At 37.4% G+C, this 17,605-nt stretch overlaps 1 protein-coding gene across 2 annotated transcripts in view; it reads left to right on the forward strand.

The window, feature by feature from the left end:
• The window catches only part of Sntg1 (syntrophin gamma 1), a 303,666-nt gene that overhangs the window by 264,601 nt on the left and 21,460 nt on the right, over positions 1-17,605 (forward strand). For both annotated transcript variants that reach the window (XM_028769474.1, XM_028769465.1), the window contains one exon: positions 16,971-17,081. In XM_028769474.1, the coding sequence (XP_028625307.1) occupies positions 16,971-17,081 (111 nt within the window). The remainder of the gene's footprint in view (positions 1-16,970; positions 17,082-17,605) is intronic.

Genomic DNA, 17,605 nt, shown 5'->3' on the forward strand with positions numbered 1-17,605 from the left:
TCTCTCTCTCTCTATATATATATATATATATATATATATATATAAAATCTTAGAATGACGTATGGGTTGAGTGGCTGTTGCTCAGTTGCCCAACTAATCCAACAGTAGCTGGCTGTGAACAGAAAGTTCAAGAATCCTGTATTTACTCAAGCTACAAGGCTGGATATCTCAATAGGTCTTTAGCATATTCAGGAATCCTAAAGAAATAGGCTTTAATGCCAGTGAAGGAATTGATTTGCTAGCAACTCAAGGACAAGCAAGCAAAAGTAAAGGTTTCTTCTTCCATGTCCTTACTATAGACTTCCAGCAGAAAGTATGACGGAGATTAAATTGATTTGATATCCCGATTTATTTTAGTATAGAGTAGAGTTTATTCAGGGCATGGGAAGGGGAGTTGAGAGGGTAGTAGAGAGAGAGAGAGAGAGAGAGAGAGAGAGAGAGAGAGAGAGAGAGAGACAGAGACAGAGAGAGACAGAGACAGAGACAGAGACAGACTGAGGGAGACAGAGACAGAGAAAGGAGGAGGAGAAGAAGGAGGAAGAGGAGGAGGAAGAGGAAGAGGAGGAGAAGAGGCCACCATGAGCACAGGGAGAGAGAGGAGAGAAGATAGGGAGAAAAAAGAAGGGGGTTGGGGAGAGAGGGAGAAGAGGTGGACAGAGCAAGAGCAAGAAGGCAAGATCAAGAGAGACGATCTGGATTATTAAAATCATGTCTTCATACTTCAAAGATCCAGATTAGGAGAATCTTCATACTTCAAATAAAGCAAAAATCTTGCATAGGTGTGTACTCAATTTTTGGATTTTTGTTTCAATGTAGTCAACTTGAAAACAGAATAGCCATCACAAGCCAACCTTTTATCAATATGGTGTACAATCATATTTTCTTATGTCAGAATATCAAATAAAAATAATAATCAGGTTATTATAATGTCTAAACTTTGTATAACTATTTCATGTACAACCAATCACAAATGCATTATACGTTTAACCAGGCATAATTTTACCTAGCATGGCATAACTATCCCCCATACAACCACAAATGCATTTTAAATTTGGAATATGAGGCAATGTCCCTCTGGCAACCTCAAATACATTTAAATTTAGATTAAGTGGCAATGACCCTTCAGAGACATTCTTTTAGTATTTTGAACCTAAATATGATAACCATTGATACTTTCTTAATTTCTTTTATATCTCTTGATAAAGAAATTAAGGAAAGAAAACACAAATATCACTAAAAACATATTCTTTAAAAAATTGACAGAAAAATTCATGTCAGTTATAATCCTTTTTTTTTCTGCAACTGGTCAAATAACCCTAGCTGGTATTTATAATTACTTTCCTCTATTGCCCATTTTGAACTTCCTTCATCCTTGACCAGCACCTCCGCATGTCTTGCTATTTTCCTGGAGAACGAATGACCCATACTTTCTTTCTTGATAGATATGTGCCCTTTGCCATCCTGCCTGGATTAGGCTGTTGAGATTTGCCATTGACTTTAATCACAGGATATGGTAGCACCAAGAGATTCCCTACAGGATCTCATAATCTTTCTTACTTCCATTGTGGAGAAGCAATTTAATTTATCCATGGTAATCTGGATCCACCATCTTTCCGAACACTGATATTCCTTTCTTATACTTTTTACTTAAGGGTATTAGAAGTCCAAAGTGACTTAAGGAGGTGCTGAGATTCTAAATCAGCTTCTAGCAGGAGTGCTTACTACTCTGAGGCTAAATTTCTAGGCTAGCAGAGCTTAAGATATCAGAAACAGGAAGCAAAAATTTTCTGAGTGGGTCACTAGGGGTGATAATAAGTGGAACTCTTCCATTTTCCACCCTTTGATTCCTGAATTTATGGATTCTGGCTATAGGAGAAACTTTACTATATATTGGATATTGATTCAAAGTATTTAACACCTTCTGGTGAACCATGCCCTAGATAGTCTCCTAGCTTAAGTTCATGAATCAAAAGTATTGCATCTTTGGCCACTTCTTCCAAACAAAATGTGACTGTACATATTCCCTGAAGTTCTGCCACTGTGAAGATTTCCTTCACCATTGTTTTTCAAGGTTGTCCCAGAAATGGGTTTGTAATGGCACAACTTTTCACTGCTGGATGATACCTGCATAAAATGCCGAACCATCAATATACCAAGCTATAGTATTCTCTTTCTCAGTTAATTGAACATAGGAAACACTCTATGAGACTATAAATGTATACTTGGCAGCAGACAGCATTATAGTGGTCATAGATATCATAGACATTGGTATCTTCTTCATGTAACTTGCTGGTGACTTAGGACCTGCTTGCTCTGATCACAGATGCACCACTTCCATTTGATAATGGATTTCGGCACTGCATGTAATTCTATGCCTTGGTTGGTCAGATGACATTAAATTTATAATGGGTGGCTCGGATCAGGGTAAAATATTACCCTGATCACCCATTGTCAAATATTATTTCCAGTAAAGCCAAATAAAGCAGGATAAGAACTTTATTTCAAAGGATGAATTGTTATCTGCAGATGGTGGTATGGCCTTCCTCTGAAATCCCAAAGGTTCTTCTGTGATTTACCTTATACGGGCCTGCAAAAGGCTTCAAACAGCATCTCTATTTGCCACTGACACCCGAAATACCACCAGGTCTGCTGTAACATATGGTTCAAGTGGTAGAGCAGCCTGTGCAGCAGCCTAGATCTGCTGAAGAGCCTTCTCCTATACCAGTCCTCACACAAAACTGGCATATTTCTTAGTCACATGGTATATGCTCTAGAGTAACACACCAAAGTTAGGAATGTGCTGACTCAGGAATCCATATAAGTCCATTAAATGTAGTGTTTCTTGGTGGTGAGTAGGCCAGGCACAATAAATTGTACTTCAGCTTAGAAGGAATATTTCTGCATGTTCCGCACCACTAGACTTTAAGAAGCCCCTTGAATTTGGTTAAATTTATTTCTCATCCTTTAATGTGCAGATATATTGCCAACGAGTTCAAAGTGGTTGCTATCTCCTGTTCATTTGGCACTATAAGTGTAATGTTGTCAATGTAGTGCACTAATGTTGTATTTTGTGGAAAAGAAATACAATTGAGATTCCTTCTAACTAAGTTATGACATGGGGATTGAAAGTTATAATATATCCTTGAGGTAAACCTGTAAAGGTATAGTGGTAGCCTTATAAATTGAAAGCAGATTGTTTATTTTGGTGCTTATGGATAGGTAGCAAGAAAAAAGCCTTTACTGGATCAATAGGTGCATACAATATAGCAGGAGATATGTTAATCTACTCAAGTAAGGACACCATATCTGGTACAGACACTCTAATTGGATTCACTAATTCATTGAATTCTTGATTCATTCTCTGTGATCCACCTGTCTTCTGCACTGACCACACAGGAGCGCAAAAGGGAGATGTAGTGGGAACCACCACTCCTGCATCTTTCAAGTCATTGATGGTGATACTAATTTTTGCAATTTTTCTTGGGATGTAATATTTTTTTATTTGCTATTTTCTTTATCAGGGTCAATTCTAAAGGCTTTCAGTTAGCATTTCTAAACATAATAGCCCTCTCTTCACAGGTCAGGGAATGAATGTGAGAATTCTGCTAACTTCTAAGTATATCTATTCCAATTACATATTCTGGGACAAGGCAAATAACAACAGAATAAATTCAGTGGCTGACTGGACCTTCTGTGAATCAGATTTCAGCCAAATCTTCATTAATCATCTGACCTCAAAAAGCCCCTCTTTAACTGGAAGGCTACAATATACTTTGAGATCTGCTGGAATCAACATTAAGTTCAGCACCAGTATCGTTTAAACTCCAGGTAATTTGATTCTTTCCTTCCCCACAGTATACACTTGCTCTTGTAAAAGGCTGTAGGTCCGTCTGAGGGAAGGACTGGAGAAAGGCTACAATAAAACTTTTAGGAATTTTATGAAGTACCTTTCTCAGGGGAACCTTGCTCTCCCTTCATTCAAGGGGTTCATTGCTGGGTTTGAAAACTGGCTGAAGTCTGGAAATTGATTTGTATACCAAGCTTGCCTTTTGCCACAATCCAATGTAGCCTTCATTTCATTTGTTTGAGAATATTTCTGCTTCTATAAATCAAACAAAAATTCAATAGGCTCTTTATAAATTTCATTCCTGGAAACATTATAACTGATTAGCTTTTACCAAAAGTTTATGTGAATCATGCCACCCTAAAGTTCCCTTTGCCTGTGCTGATCATTAAATATTAAGTTATTATGGACAACTTTGTCTGTGATGCTCATTATGATAACTGTGATCACCTTTGTTTTTGGTCATTGAGTGCTGCTACCTGGCACTATGTCAAACTGATTGCATATATTGTATCCAATTGAGAAGCAGCATATCCAACCTTAATATCTACAACAAGAAAAAGGGGAACAAAACTCTTTAAATATGCTGATGTGTCTCTCATCATTTTGAGTCCTGTAAGATCTGTGAAGGGCATGCTTTCTGGGCCTTCCCGTTGTAGAAGATTAGGTCTTACACAATGCCCACCCTAGCATTGCAATTTCCTTAAACCTTAAAATCTCTTCATCAGCACTCAGCTAATATGTATAAAGCATTTCCAGTTCCTTTTCAGGAGGCCATCTTTTGACAATTATTCAGCCAACTACTCAAACAAACTTCGGTACCCTTTTCAACTGAAGGAGTTTGCATATTAAACATTGAATCTCCATTGAGAGGATCCATATCAATAAACTCATCCTGATGTAGTTTTATGTTACTTCCACCATTAAAACACATCCTTAAAATTTGTTCCCAAATATACTCTCTAGACTTCTACTTGAGTGAGTTAGCAAACTTCTTAAGCTCTTTAGTAGTGTACTGAAGATGCTATCTCTTATATCCAGCTGTCTCTAGAAATGTTTTTGTTCCCAGAGCCCTAATTCACCGTTTAAGTGGTAATGGTTCAAAAAGAAAGGATGAATATTAGAAGAGATGATTTACAGTATCAGTTGCAAGACTGGAATTGTTTTGTGCTGAGAAATATAAACAATAAAACAATACACAGAAAACAAAAATAAACCACTGCACTGTGATTTGAATGTAATTTCCCTTTTAAACTTACAGTGGGGCTAGGAATGTATCTTAGTGCTACAGTACTGGTATGGCATGTACACAGGCTTGGGTTATATTCTAAACAATACAAATGAGAAAAAAACATGTTCATATAGTGGAATGGCATACTTGCTTCTCGAGATGGCAACAGTAGAATTGAAGCAGCAGTGTAGTGAAAGTGAGGCACAAAGAGAACTACTTATTTCTAGATGATGCAGTGGCTTCCTCTATGTACTCTATGGAGTTTAGAAACACTCATTCAAGCCCTTTCCCTTGCAATAGATTTTAGGTTTTGAAAAGGGAACTGTATCTTATTTGACAGTCCTAGTGCCTGACATTGGTCATCACAAAGCCTATGCCAGCATGCCTGGAGCTCCCTACATGCCTAGCACTGTTCCACCACTGTCTCCTTCTCTAGCTGTTGTTTTCTGTTTTTACAAATGTGGTAAAAGAAATTATAAATTCTTGAAACTTTCTGTGCTTTAGTGAGTGACTTTCGTTTTCCCGAGTTTTGTTTATCTTCTTGGCTTCTTCAGTCTTTGGAGCTTGTCTTCTCTTTGCAATATATTAAGTCAGGGCAAAGTAACTGCACACTATAAGATTTTATCCTGAACTATATTGGCTATAATATGGTTGATTTGTGGCTTCCAAGCCTACAGAACTATAAGAAGCAAAACTGTATTATTTGTAAATTACTCAGTATCTAGTTTTCTGTAACTATAGTGACTAATTATGTCACTCATAAAATCCAAACTCCTGCCATTTAAACTAAAGTTATGTATCTCATTTATATAGGTGCTATTCAATTTTTAAAAATATACCATATATAAACAAGTACAAATAGCATATTGACCTAGTTGTTCGGTTTTAGTTTTGTCAATGTGACAAAAACTAGAGTTATTTGAGAAGAGGCAACTACAACTGAGAAAATATCTCTGTAATATTGGGTGATAAGGCCACAACCAAGCACTCCTCTCAGTCAGATCCTGACCATTGCTCTTCAAGTCTAGCCTGATAAATGTAGTTCTTCATCCTGCCCGAAGGAAATTTCTCCTTGCCACAAATGGAGAGCAATACAAAAAAACCCATAAGCAATCAAAATGAAAAATTGTAGAACACTCCAATACATATGGCTCAGGAAGCAATGAAGAAGAGGGAGCAGAAAGATTGGAAGAGCCAGAGGTTCAGGGAGTCTATTATGAGATGTGTCTCTTAGTAATGTCAGAATCTAGGACCATTATTCATTTGTATATGAATTTAGCTTTATAATCTTAATTCTGGACTTTCTGATTGAACCTGATTTTAGACCCTCCCTGATATCTAGATGGTGCTAGTCATTTTACTTTCTTCTATAGCTAATTTCAGTAACCTCTCTTATTTATATTGTCTTCCAGATAATACTCCTTGTACTATTTATCAAGCACCTTTTTTTTTGTGATAAATCCACTGTGCTTTATAACTACTACTTGACACTAGGAATTAAAAAAAAAAGACACAAAGCCTAAAATCTGCTACAAAGATCAGGGCTTGAGTGAATGTTTTTACGTTGGAGAGGGAGACTATAGCTTTACGAAGGCACAAGTACTTCTCTCTGCCTTAATGTCTTGTGGTTTAGAGTATAACTCTATGCAGTGCAAAAGTTCATTCTAGCCTAAAGTGTGTGCTTTTCTTGCACTGAAAGCCTTGTAGAGTTCTGGCCTTTAATTTCATTTTAAATTATCTTCTGTTCTGCCTAAGGTTTGATAGCTCATGCTTTTGCTATTCAAATACATAGGATATCATGAATTCTAAAATTTCTTCCAAAATATACTCACTGCTGGTCAGAATCCAATGTCTTCATATTCTGAAAGTATATTGTCAGTTCACTTCTGTAGGGACTAGAATCAGCTCAGGACAGCCCAAGACTAAGTTCCCAGCACAAAGGACATATACTTGCCCCAAAGGGACAAAGGGCAAGGAATAAGAGACACAAGTAGGAGACAGAGGAGGAAGGAGAAGAAAACAAAGGAGAGAGAGAAGGGGGACATTTGTCCCAAAGGTGAGGGGGGAAAAGGAATGCCTCTGGAGGCAGAGACTTGAAGGTCTTGTCATGCAGCTCTTTCACTTGCTTGGTTATATTCACACCAACATATTTTATATTATTTGTGACTATTGTGAAGCATGTCATATCTCTAATTTCTTTCTCAGCCTGTTTATCCTTCAAATAGAAGAAGGCTACTGATTGTTCAGTTTCCACATGTATGTGGGCTTTCCATTGCTTTTGTGATTATTGAAGACCAGCCTTAGTTCATGGTGATCTGATAGAATACATGGGATTATTTCAATATTTTTGTATCTGTTGAGGTTGATTAAAGATTAGTATAATAGAAATATCCAGCTGACATATGTAAATAGGGGAAATTCCAAAGGATACAACTCTAGGCTATAAAGGTAACTTTCATTCACCAGATGTAATTGTCCTCTCAGATACTTACTGCTAAATAAAATCAACCTTTCTTGATCTTTCTGAACTCTGGCTGGCTGGTTCAACTCAACTTTTCTGTTCCAAACTTGTCTCCATGATCACTGATTAAATCTGGCTTCTGTTGGCTTCTGACTGAATTGTTCTGCTTGGCCTCAAACTAACTCTGGCAATCTGTTCTGCTCTTCTGTTTTCTTCTGATTCTCTGGCCCATTCTGTCTTCAAATGCAACCTGTCTCTGTAATACTGTTCTGATAAAACTGCATCTGTCTGTCTCTTTGTCCCTGTCTTTCTCTGTCTCTGTCTCTCCCTGTTTGTCTCTGTGTCTCTATCTCTGTGTCACTTCCCCTCCTCTCTCTTTTTTATTTGTTATTTTATTTATTTACATTTCAAATGTTATTCCCTATCCTAGTTTTCCCTCCAAAAACCCCCTATCCCATTCCCCTCATACCTGCTTCTATGAGGGTGCTCCCTCACTCATTCACCTACTCCCTCATCACTGCTTCAGCATTTCCTTATTCTGGGACATTAAGCATTCACAGGACCAAGGGCCTCCCCTCCCACTGATGCCAGATAAGGCCATCCTTTGTTACATATGCAGCTGGAGTTATGGGTCCCTCCATGTGTACTCTTTGGTTGGTGGTTTAGTCCCTGGGAGCTCTAGGTGATCTGGTTGGTTGATATTGTTCTTCCTATGGAGTTGCAAATCTATTCATCTCTTTTTCCTCTCCTCATGAAAATTGGTCATATCCTATTTCTGATCCATTCTGTCAAATATTTCTTTGGTTTGTCACTTTGTCTTCCTCTCAATTAGACATCACTGTTTGGGATTAAAGATGTGTAAAAACGGTGTGTCTGCTCTGCAGCCAGAGAGATTAAAGGTGCATGGCATGTCTGCATTCTTGCTAGATCAAATAGATATTTTGCTAGAAGATATTTCAATGTGATCCCTTGCCAAAACAAGTATGTTGCTGGGTTACAATTCCTCAGTGCTAGGTATGGGGGTGAGGTGGGGGTGGCAATGGCTGCTGAAAGAAAGAGAAGTGTTTTCCTCTATGGACAAAATCCTGAATAGTTTATCCATTCTCAGAAAGTCAGTTCTGTATCTGTATCTGTATCTATCTGTATCTGTATCTGTATCTGTATCTGTATCTGTATCTGTATCTCTATCTCTATCTCTATCTCTATCTCTATCTCTATCTCTATCTGTATCTCTATCTGTATCATCTGCATCTGTATCTGTATCTATCTGTATCATCTGTATCTGTATATCTATTGATCTATCTATCTATCTATCTATCTATCTACCTATCATCTATCTATCTATCTATCTATCTATCTATCTATCTATCATTTGTCTATCTCTCTATATATGTGTATATACAAATACACACACAAGGAAGACTAATAGGACTAAATAGGTTTTATATACATACATGTGTATATAAATGTATAATTCATGCAAACAAATACATAAGTATACATGCATGAAATGTGTATATACATAACACAAATGAATAACAAAAAATTAACGAAGAAAAAGTCATCAATTGAGATGTGGACATGGAAGGTGTCTGTGGGGTAGACAGAAGGTGTGATGAATATAGTTCTCAAAATGTACTTAAAGTCCTTCAGATAGCATCTGATCCCATGTTATTTAGAATGTTCATCTATTTGCAAATGCAAAGTAACAACTATCATTCTTAGATAAACCATTATTTGTCATGCTTATTTTACTACATTTTCTTCAAGTGTGAATAGATTATGGTCAATGTTATGTTTGATTATGTTTGTCACTTACTTTCCCATCAAGCATCATGGATTACTCTTTACATTTATACTATACGATATTATACTATACACTTTTATTATGCTTAAATTGTGGCCCTGTGTTCTATGGTTCTCCTTGGATTCTTTCTTGGATACTTAAGTCACATCAAACATTTAATCCTATTTCTAAATCCAGACAGTTTTATTTTTATTTAATCTTTTTTTACACTCCATATTTTATTCCTCTCCCAGTCCTTCTGACTGTTCCACATCCCATACCTCCTCCCCCCCTCACCCTAACTTACCTACCCCAATAGACATCTCAACTCCCTGGGGCCTCTAGTCTCTTGAGGGTTAGGTACATGTCCTTTGACTGAAACCATACCCAGTAGTCCTCTATTGTATGTGTTGGGGGCCTCATATCAGCTTGTGTATGCTGCCTGGTTGGTGATCCATTGCCTGGGCGGTCTTGAGGATCCAGGTTAATCAAGACTGCTGATCCTCCTACAGCCCTCCTCCTTAGCTTCTTCTAGTTTTTCCCTAATATAGCTACAGGAGTCAGAAGTACAGGACACATTGGTTGGATGTAAATATCTGCATCTGACTCTTTCAACTGCTTGTTGGGTCTTTCTGAGGGCAGTCATGATAGGTCCCTTTCTGTGAGCACTCCAAAGCCTCAGTAATAGTGTCAGGCCTTGAAGTCCCCCCATGAGCTGGATCCCATTTTGGGCCTATCACTGGACCTCCTTTTCCTTTGTCTTTTCCCAATTTTTGTCCCCGCAGTTCTTTCAGATAGGAACAATTATGGGTCAGACCTTTTGGCTGTAGGATGGCAACCCCTCTCTCACTTGATGTCTTTCTGCTGGAGGTGGGCTCTCAAGTTCCCTCTCCCAACTGTAGGGCACTTCATCTAGGGTCCCGTACTTTGAGTCATGAGAGATTCTCACCTCCCAGATTTCTGGTAGATTCAGGAGGGTCCTCCCACCTCCTGCTTCAAGAGGTTGCCTGTTTACATTCTTTCTGCTGGCCCTTAGGGCTTCAGTCCTTTTCTCCCACTCAATACCTAATCATGTTCCCCTCTTCTCCCTGTCCCCTTTTCCATCCATGTCTATCCTTCCCTGTTCCTGTGACTCCTTTCTTCTCACTGCCAAGTGGCTTTGAGGCATCCTCACTTATATGGAACCTCATGAAACTGGAAAGCATCTGTAAGGCAAAGGACATAGTCAATAGGATAAATTGGGAACCTACAGACTGGGAAAATAACTTTACTAACTCCACATCCGATAGAGGGCCAATATCCAAAATATATAAAGAACACAAGAAACTAACCACTAAAAAATCAAACATCCCAATCAAAAAAAAGTGGGTGGGGCGTATAGAACTAAACAGAGATTTCACAACAGAGGAATCTCAAATGGATGAGAAGCACCTAAGGAAATGTTCAAAGTCCTTAGTGATTAGGGAACTGCAAATCAAAATATCCCACCTTACACAAATCAGAATGGCTAAGATCAACACCTCAGGAGACAACACATGTTGACAAGGATGTGGAGAAAGAGGAACACTCCTCCATTGCTGGTGGGATTGCAGACTGGTACAACCACTCTGAAAATCAATCAGGAGGTTCCTCAGAAAATTGGAAATAGATCTACTGGAAGATCCAGCTATACCACTCTAGGGAATATACACAAAATATGCCCCACCAGACCACAGGGGCACATGTTCCACTATATTCATATCAGACTTGTTTGTGATAGTCAGAAGCTCAAACAACCCAGATGTCCCCCAGTAGAAGGATGGATACAGAAAATGTGGTTTATTTACACAATGGAATACTTCAAAGCTATTAAGAGCCAGGACATCTTGAGTTCTGCAGGCAAATGGATGGAACTAGAAAACATCATCCTGAGTGAGGTAACTTAGAGCCAAAAGGACATGCATAGTATGTACACACTAATAAGTGAATATTAGCCAAAAAAAGTACAGAATACCCAAGACACACACCACAAAACTAAAAAAGGTTAACAATTCAGATTTAAAAAACAAACAAAAAACAAAAAAAGATCATTCCACATTATAAAAAATTATGACAGAAAGTTCTCCACATATTGATATTTTTTGTTTATGTTTTTGTTATGTTTTCTTCTGCATTTAGACTTAATTATCATCAAATATAACAAGTTAAGATTACCATGGATAGCAGGAAATATTTAATGAATAAACAAATTCCCATTTTCGCATTCTTAGGTGAAAATACAAGGTACCAGTCTTTGAGACACAATTGTATATCACTATAAAGGCAGAGATTTACTAGAATTTCACAGATTTTTATATATTTTTGTCTCAGTGCTTTACATTTTCTTTTTTTGAAAAGAGTTTTGTTTGTTTGTTTGTTTTTACTTAATATACCTAAATTACTGTCTCTCCTCTCTCTACACGTGCTAGCTCCCTTCCCCTCAAGAAACTCTGGGTCCACTTCCTTTCTGTCTCTCATTAGAAAATAACAGGCGTTTAAGGGATAATAAAAATGTAAAACATAATATAAGATAAAGAAAAGTAAAACATACATCTGAATTAGTCAAAACAAATTGAAAGGAAATATCCTAGAAGAAAACACAAGAATCAAAAGCTCACTTGTTCACACACTCAGGAATCTTAAAAATACTGAACTGGAAGTCATTATACATATAAAGAGGTCCAGGTATATAGCCTTGCAGGCCAAGTGCATCCTGCCTCAGTCTTTATGAGTCCATATGAACTTTGACCATGTTGAATTAGAGTCTGGTTTTCTTGGTGTCTTCCACTCACTCTTGCTCTTACATTCTTTCTGCCTCCTCTACTTCAGGGTTCCCAGACACCTGAGTAGAGGGAATTGATGGAGACATCTGGTTAGGATGGAGTGTTCCAAGGTCTTTCACTCTCTGTATAATTTCTCTCTGTGAATCTCTATATTAGTACCCATCTGCTACAGGAGGAAGCTTCTGATGGTGGCTGAGCAAGTCACTGATCAAACAATTTGGCAGTATCCAGGCAAGTGTGGTGCTGGAGGCACTGAGCACTCTACCTATTGTTCCAAAGGCAAATAGGAGAAGATCGACTTCCAGGAAGCTAGTAGGAAGGTCTTAAAGCCCATCTCTACAATGACATGCTTCCTCCAATAAGGCCACGCCTATTTCAACAAGGCCATACATACTAATAATTCCACTCCCTGGGCCAAGCCTATTCAAACCACCACAAGACCCTCTGGCCAACAACTAATTCCTAGTACAGATCATGTCTTTTACTGTTCAGAAGATTTTCATTTCCTTCAGGTCATGTTTATTAATCATTGAATCCACAGGAGCAGCTGGCATTTAGACTAGCAAGAATTTGTTATGTGTTAGGTTCAGAAGAGACAGACACTGAGTATAAAGTTGGGAGCAATAGAGGAAGATATGAGAGGACACTTCAGACCTTGATATGCATCTGTACACTTGTGTACTAACAAGTACACAAGCATGCCTACCCACTACCATCATGTAGACATACAAGCATACCACACATCTCCTCAGGTTTTCTTTAAGGTACAAAGCAGGGGAAATGTCTGAATAAACTGTAGTGTTAAAAGACGTTCCTCTACTTTCTACAGGACAACATTCTGATAGACACATTGTAAACTAATGAAATTAGATGTCCAAGACTCATTTAAAATTTCTAAGTACAAAGCATCATATTTTGGTTCCTCTACACACAGTGGAATACTCATTGTTCCTTTTACAGCCTGAATACCTGTATTCTGAGTCATGTCATTGATCTCTACTCCAGGTCTCTCTTCAAAGTAAGCATATATTGAACATATGTAGTGGTATACCATCACTTAAGGTCAGGAAATTATAAGTTAAAATTTGCTAAGTGTAACTGTTCCTACACATTTTTATTTCTAAGAATCTTCTGGGGAGAAATGGAAACTCATGATGTGTGAGAAAGAGCCTACTTTGGTAGTCTTCCAAGCCAAGCACTCACTAAACAAGTGCTATGGGAATTCTTGAACTTTTCCATGAGTTGGCTGCAGGCTGCTTTTGAGTTTAAACTTTGGCGTCCAAGATCATGGTACACAGATGCTTTCACATTCAAGCACCCCAGATGCCTATGATCATCTTTTACACAGACTTCTGAATTCCAGCTCAGGTGCCTATGATCATACGACACATGTGCTTTTGTGTTCATGCACAGGTGCCTATGATCATGCTACTACACACATTCTTTTAAGCCCATGCTCAGGTGTCTATGATCATCTTTTACATGTACTTTCATGTTCCAACTCAGAAACCTGTGATGACACATGTGCTTTTCTGTTTGTGTCCAGCTGTCTAGGTCATGTTTTCACATGTGTTTGAAATTTATCTCAGCTACCTATAGAGTATAAATTGAACAATTACAAATAATTGCTAGTATTTTTTTTTCTTTTTAAGCAATTGGACTACTAGGTAAACTTCAGCAAGCATCAATATATAAGTATTTGTGAGTTTGTTAGATATATAATTTCAGGGTCAACTCTAGAACCATTATATCAAATTTAGCATTAGAATCCAGCAAACTAATTAGTCAAGCCCTCCAGACTCTTCTGGTGCTGCTAATTATTGAAAATACTGCTTCAGACCATATGCTCATGGAGTGTTACTGTTTAATGATTTGGGATACTGTGTGTCCAGAAGAGTCAATGTCTTGAAAGGTTAAAGGCCTTATACAAGAACTGTGAAAAGGAGCATATTGTTTGCTGGAGATGAACTGGAGGAAGTATTTCTTGATGAATCTGTTTTCATTTTAAAAATATGATTATATTCATGTTTAAGGCAATCAAAATGTCACTGGGGACTCGATTTCTCCTTCATTATAATCTGATCTTCTGGATTAGTTTCTCCTGTATCTATCTATCTATCTATCTATCTATCTATCTATCTATCTATCTCCTCAAGTGTGGTGAAACAAGGTACTTCTGTGCCAGGCAGTCATGGTGCATGCCTTTAATCCCAGCACTTGGGAGGTAGAGGCAGGCAGATTTCTGAGTTCGAGGCCAGCTTGGTCTACAGAGTGAGTTCCAGGACAGCCAGGGCTATACAGGGAAACCCTGTCTCAAACACACACACACACACACACACACACACACACACACACACACACACAAGGCACTTCTAATTTTTTATTACTAAAGCAGGCAAAACAAGAGGTGATGTTTGAGTTAGCTAAAGCAAATATAAGTACAGTAATGAAATACAACTGGTGTATGTCTTCATTATTGATGATGTGAAAAGAAGCAAGAATATTCTTTCCAGGCCTTTGCCTGTCTTACAGAGATAATGTTTATATGTCACAGCACTTCCTTCATCGTCTTGATTTTAAGTGCACTGACTTCTCATAGTTTAGGCAATTCTTTTTAGAAGGATACCTTATAGAAAGAACATTCTGCACTCCACTCCATCCATACTTAACAGTAAGTTCACAGAAGTTTTACACAGGCACCTATAAGTCTCCTTTTTAATGTGAAGAATGTCAGAGAGCAAAGCATATGAATGCATTTGTATGCATTTGGCAATTATTGCTAGCCACACAATTATTACTAACAGAGAAGAAGTCACAAAAGGCATTATACATGTAGGTCACCATAGCCAATACATATATGTTGCAGAAAATTTATTGAATCCCTTGTATGCATACAAAATTTAATTGATCTTTATGCTATAAGAGAAATCTGAGATATTCAAGCAGTGCTTGTCAGAAAGTCATCTTTTTAGCAGTAAGTAATCACTTGCTGCTTGGCTTTGGATGATTATCCCTTTCTTTTTTAATGGTAGCTAGTAATTTTTTGTCTCAATAGCATTTTTTAACAAAATAGAATATGATAAGATAAAAAAACCACATTTGTGTTGGACAAGATAAACCAACATAAGGAAAAAAGCCACATGAGAAAGCACACATGAATCAAAGACTGACTCATTCACACATGCAGGAATCCTGCAAAAGTAATAACCTGAAGGCTATAAAAATATACAAAGAGGAGCTGGTACAGACATGTGTAGGACCTCTGATTCTTGCTTCAATGTCTGTGAGTTTATTTGAGCTTCTCTCAGTTGATTTAGAGCGTCTTGTTCTCCTGGTATCCTTTATTCATTCTAGCTCACACATTCCTTCTCCTTGATAAGAAGAACACAGATGAAGGTTCTATGTAGGCATCAGCTCTACCTTTTTGTTTTCAATGAGTTTTGTAGATATTGTTTTAGCAATGAGACCTTGGCCAATAGGATAGACAGTTTGTGGATAGTAATCTACTGTCTTGGGAAGAGCATGGGTTTGGAGGGATTTTAATGATACCCCTTTAGCCAACAACTCAATTGGATCTAACCCAGCCTAGAGACAGCCTATTGAAGCTTTTACTCCCTCACTATTTGGAGATTTCATTAGGATCACATTCATACATGTTAAGAAGTTTTACTGCAGTAGGATTCTCTACTGCCCCCCAAATGCCTTTTTAGCTATCTCTACCTGTATTCCCTCACTCATCCCCACCTGGCCTCCCTTACCCCACATGATCCTCCCATTCCTGATCCACCCTTGGCCCCATATCTATTGTATTCCTCCCTCTAATGGAGATCTACAGATCTCCCCCACATCTCATTCCTTTCCTCAGTGACTAACCTCTTTGGATCAACAGATTGTAATAATAGCTAATATTCACATATAAGTGAATACATAGCATAAGGTCTGGTTGCTCCACTAAACATATTTTTTTTATAGTTCTAATCATTTGTCTGCAAATTGTATGCTGTTCTTTTTTTAAGAGTTGAGTAATGCTCCACTGTATAAATTTACCACATATTCTTTATCCACTCTTTTGTTGAGGACATTCGATTGTCTGCAGTTTCTAGCTATTATGAATAGAGCAGCAATGAACATGTTTGAGTAACTGTCCTTGTGGTAGAATGAAATATCCTTTGGGTATATGCCCAATAGTAGTATAGCTAAATGTTGAGGTAGATTGATTCCCATTTCCTCAAGGAACCACCATAGTGGCTGTTCTTGTGTCTACTCCCACCAGCTATGTAGGAGTATTCCCCTAGATCTCCTTGTGGGATTAGTCTTTCAGTTAAAGTGAACTAAATAGTTATTAGAAAAATAAGCAGAATTATATAAAAGTATTGATTTTATTCTTTCATATATATATATGTATATATATACATATATATATATATATCTTGAATATAAATATATACAAATGAATGTTAACTCACTTCTTGTTATGTACTTTTATGTGTACCCTTGAAACTTTTACTAATCTTATTCTCTCAATAACAATACAAAACAATGATAATGCACAGAGATTTTTACCAAGGACATTTTTCACTTTGTTGGGGGTGAAATAGTACTATCTCATTGAAGAATCTGATTAAACAAGCTATATCATTGAGAAGCATTGGTGGCACCAGCTGTATGTTAAAGGATGCGTTGAACTTTAAACGATAACCATTGGTGAATACATTTTAATTTACTTGTAGATATTGGGACACATTACTAAATTAGATTAGCTTTTATATTTAAACTACATAATTTCTTGACTTGAATGCAGACATTTACTTTTTTGACTTATGTGTTCCCTTTCTATCTCCTTTCAGGCTGTACTTTGGAGGTATAAATTTTCTCAGCTTAAAGGCTCATCAGATGACGGCAAAAGCAAAATCAAATTTTTGTTTCAGAATCCAGATACGAAACAGATTGAAGCAAAGGTAAACGCAAGAGACCCCCTATATAATGCATCTCTAATTATATCAGTATCACTAAGATACAATGCGGAGAAAATTTCAGACCAATGAACGCAAATGTTCTTTGCTTACTTTGAAATATCCCCGTGATACTCAAGAACTTTTACTTTAAGGCCGCATCAACAGACTTTCATTGAAAGGCATTGCTCCAGAAAATTATGTTCAACTGATTCTGGTCTCAGTATTAATTTTGTGTGAACTACAATTGTGTGTGACTAAAACAACATGCTAAGAGCTGTAGGGGCTATATTTCAGTCTCTACATTTTAGAAATACTTATAAAAACTAGTTGCTTCATAGTAATCCATCTATTCTTAAATCTGAATACAAATTCTCAAAGAAAATATTTTCAATGAAATCTTGAGTAATTGCTATGTAATTGTGACTTAAAGAAAATGAATTAGTAAATGACTTTTCACATTGCTTCATATAATATTTCAACATTCAGGAATATGCTAGCTATGTTGTTGTTAACTCAATAGAAGTGTA

Source organism: Grammomys surdaster, unplaced genomic scaffold (assembly GCF_004785775.1).
Source record: "Grammomys surdaster isolate TR1022 unplaced genomic scaffold, NIH_TR_1.0 64, whole genome shotgun sequence".
Taxonomy (NCBI): Eukaryota; Metazoa; Chordata; class Mammalia; order Rodentia; family Muridae; genus Grammomys; species Grammomys surdaster.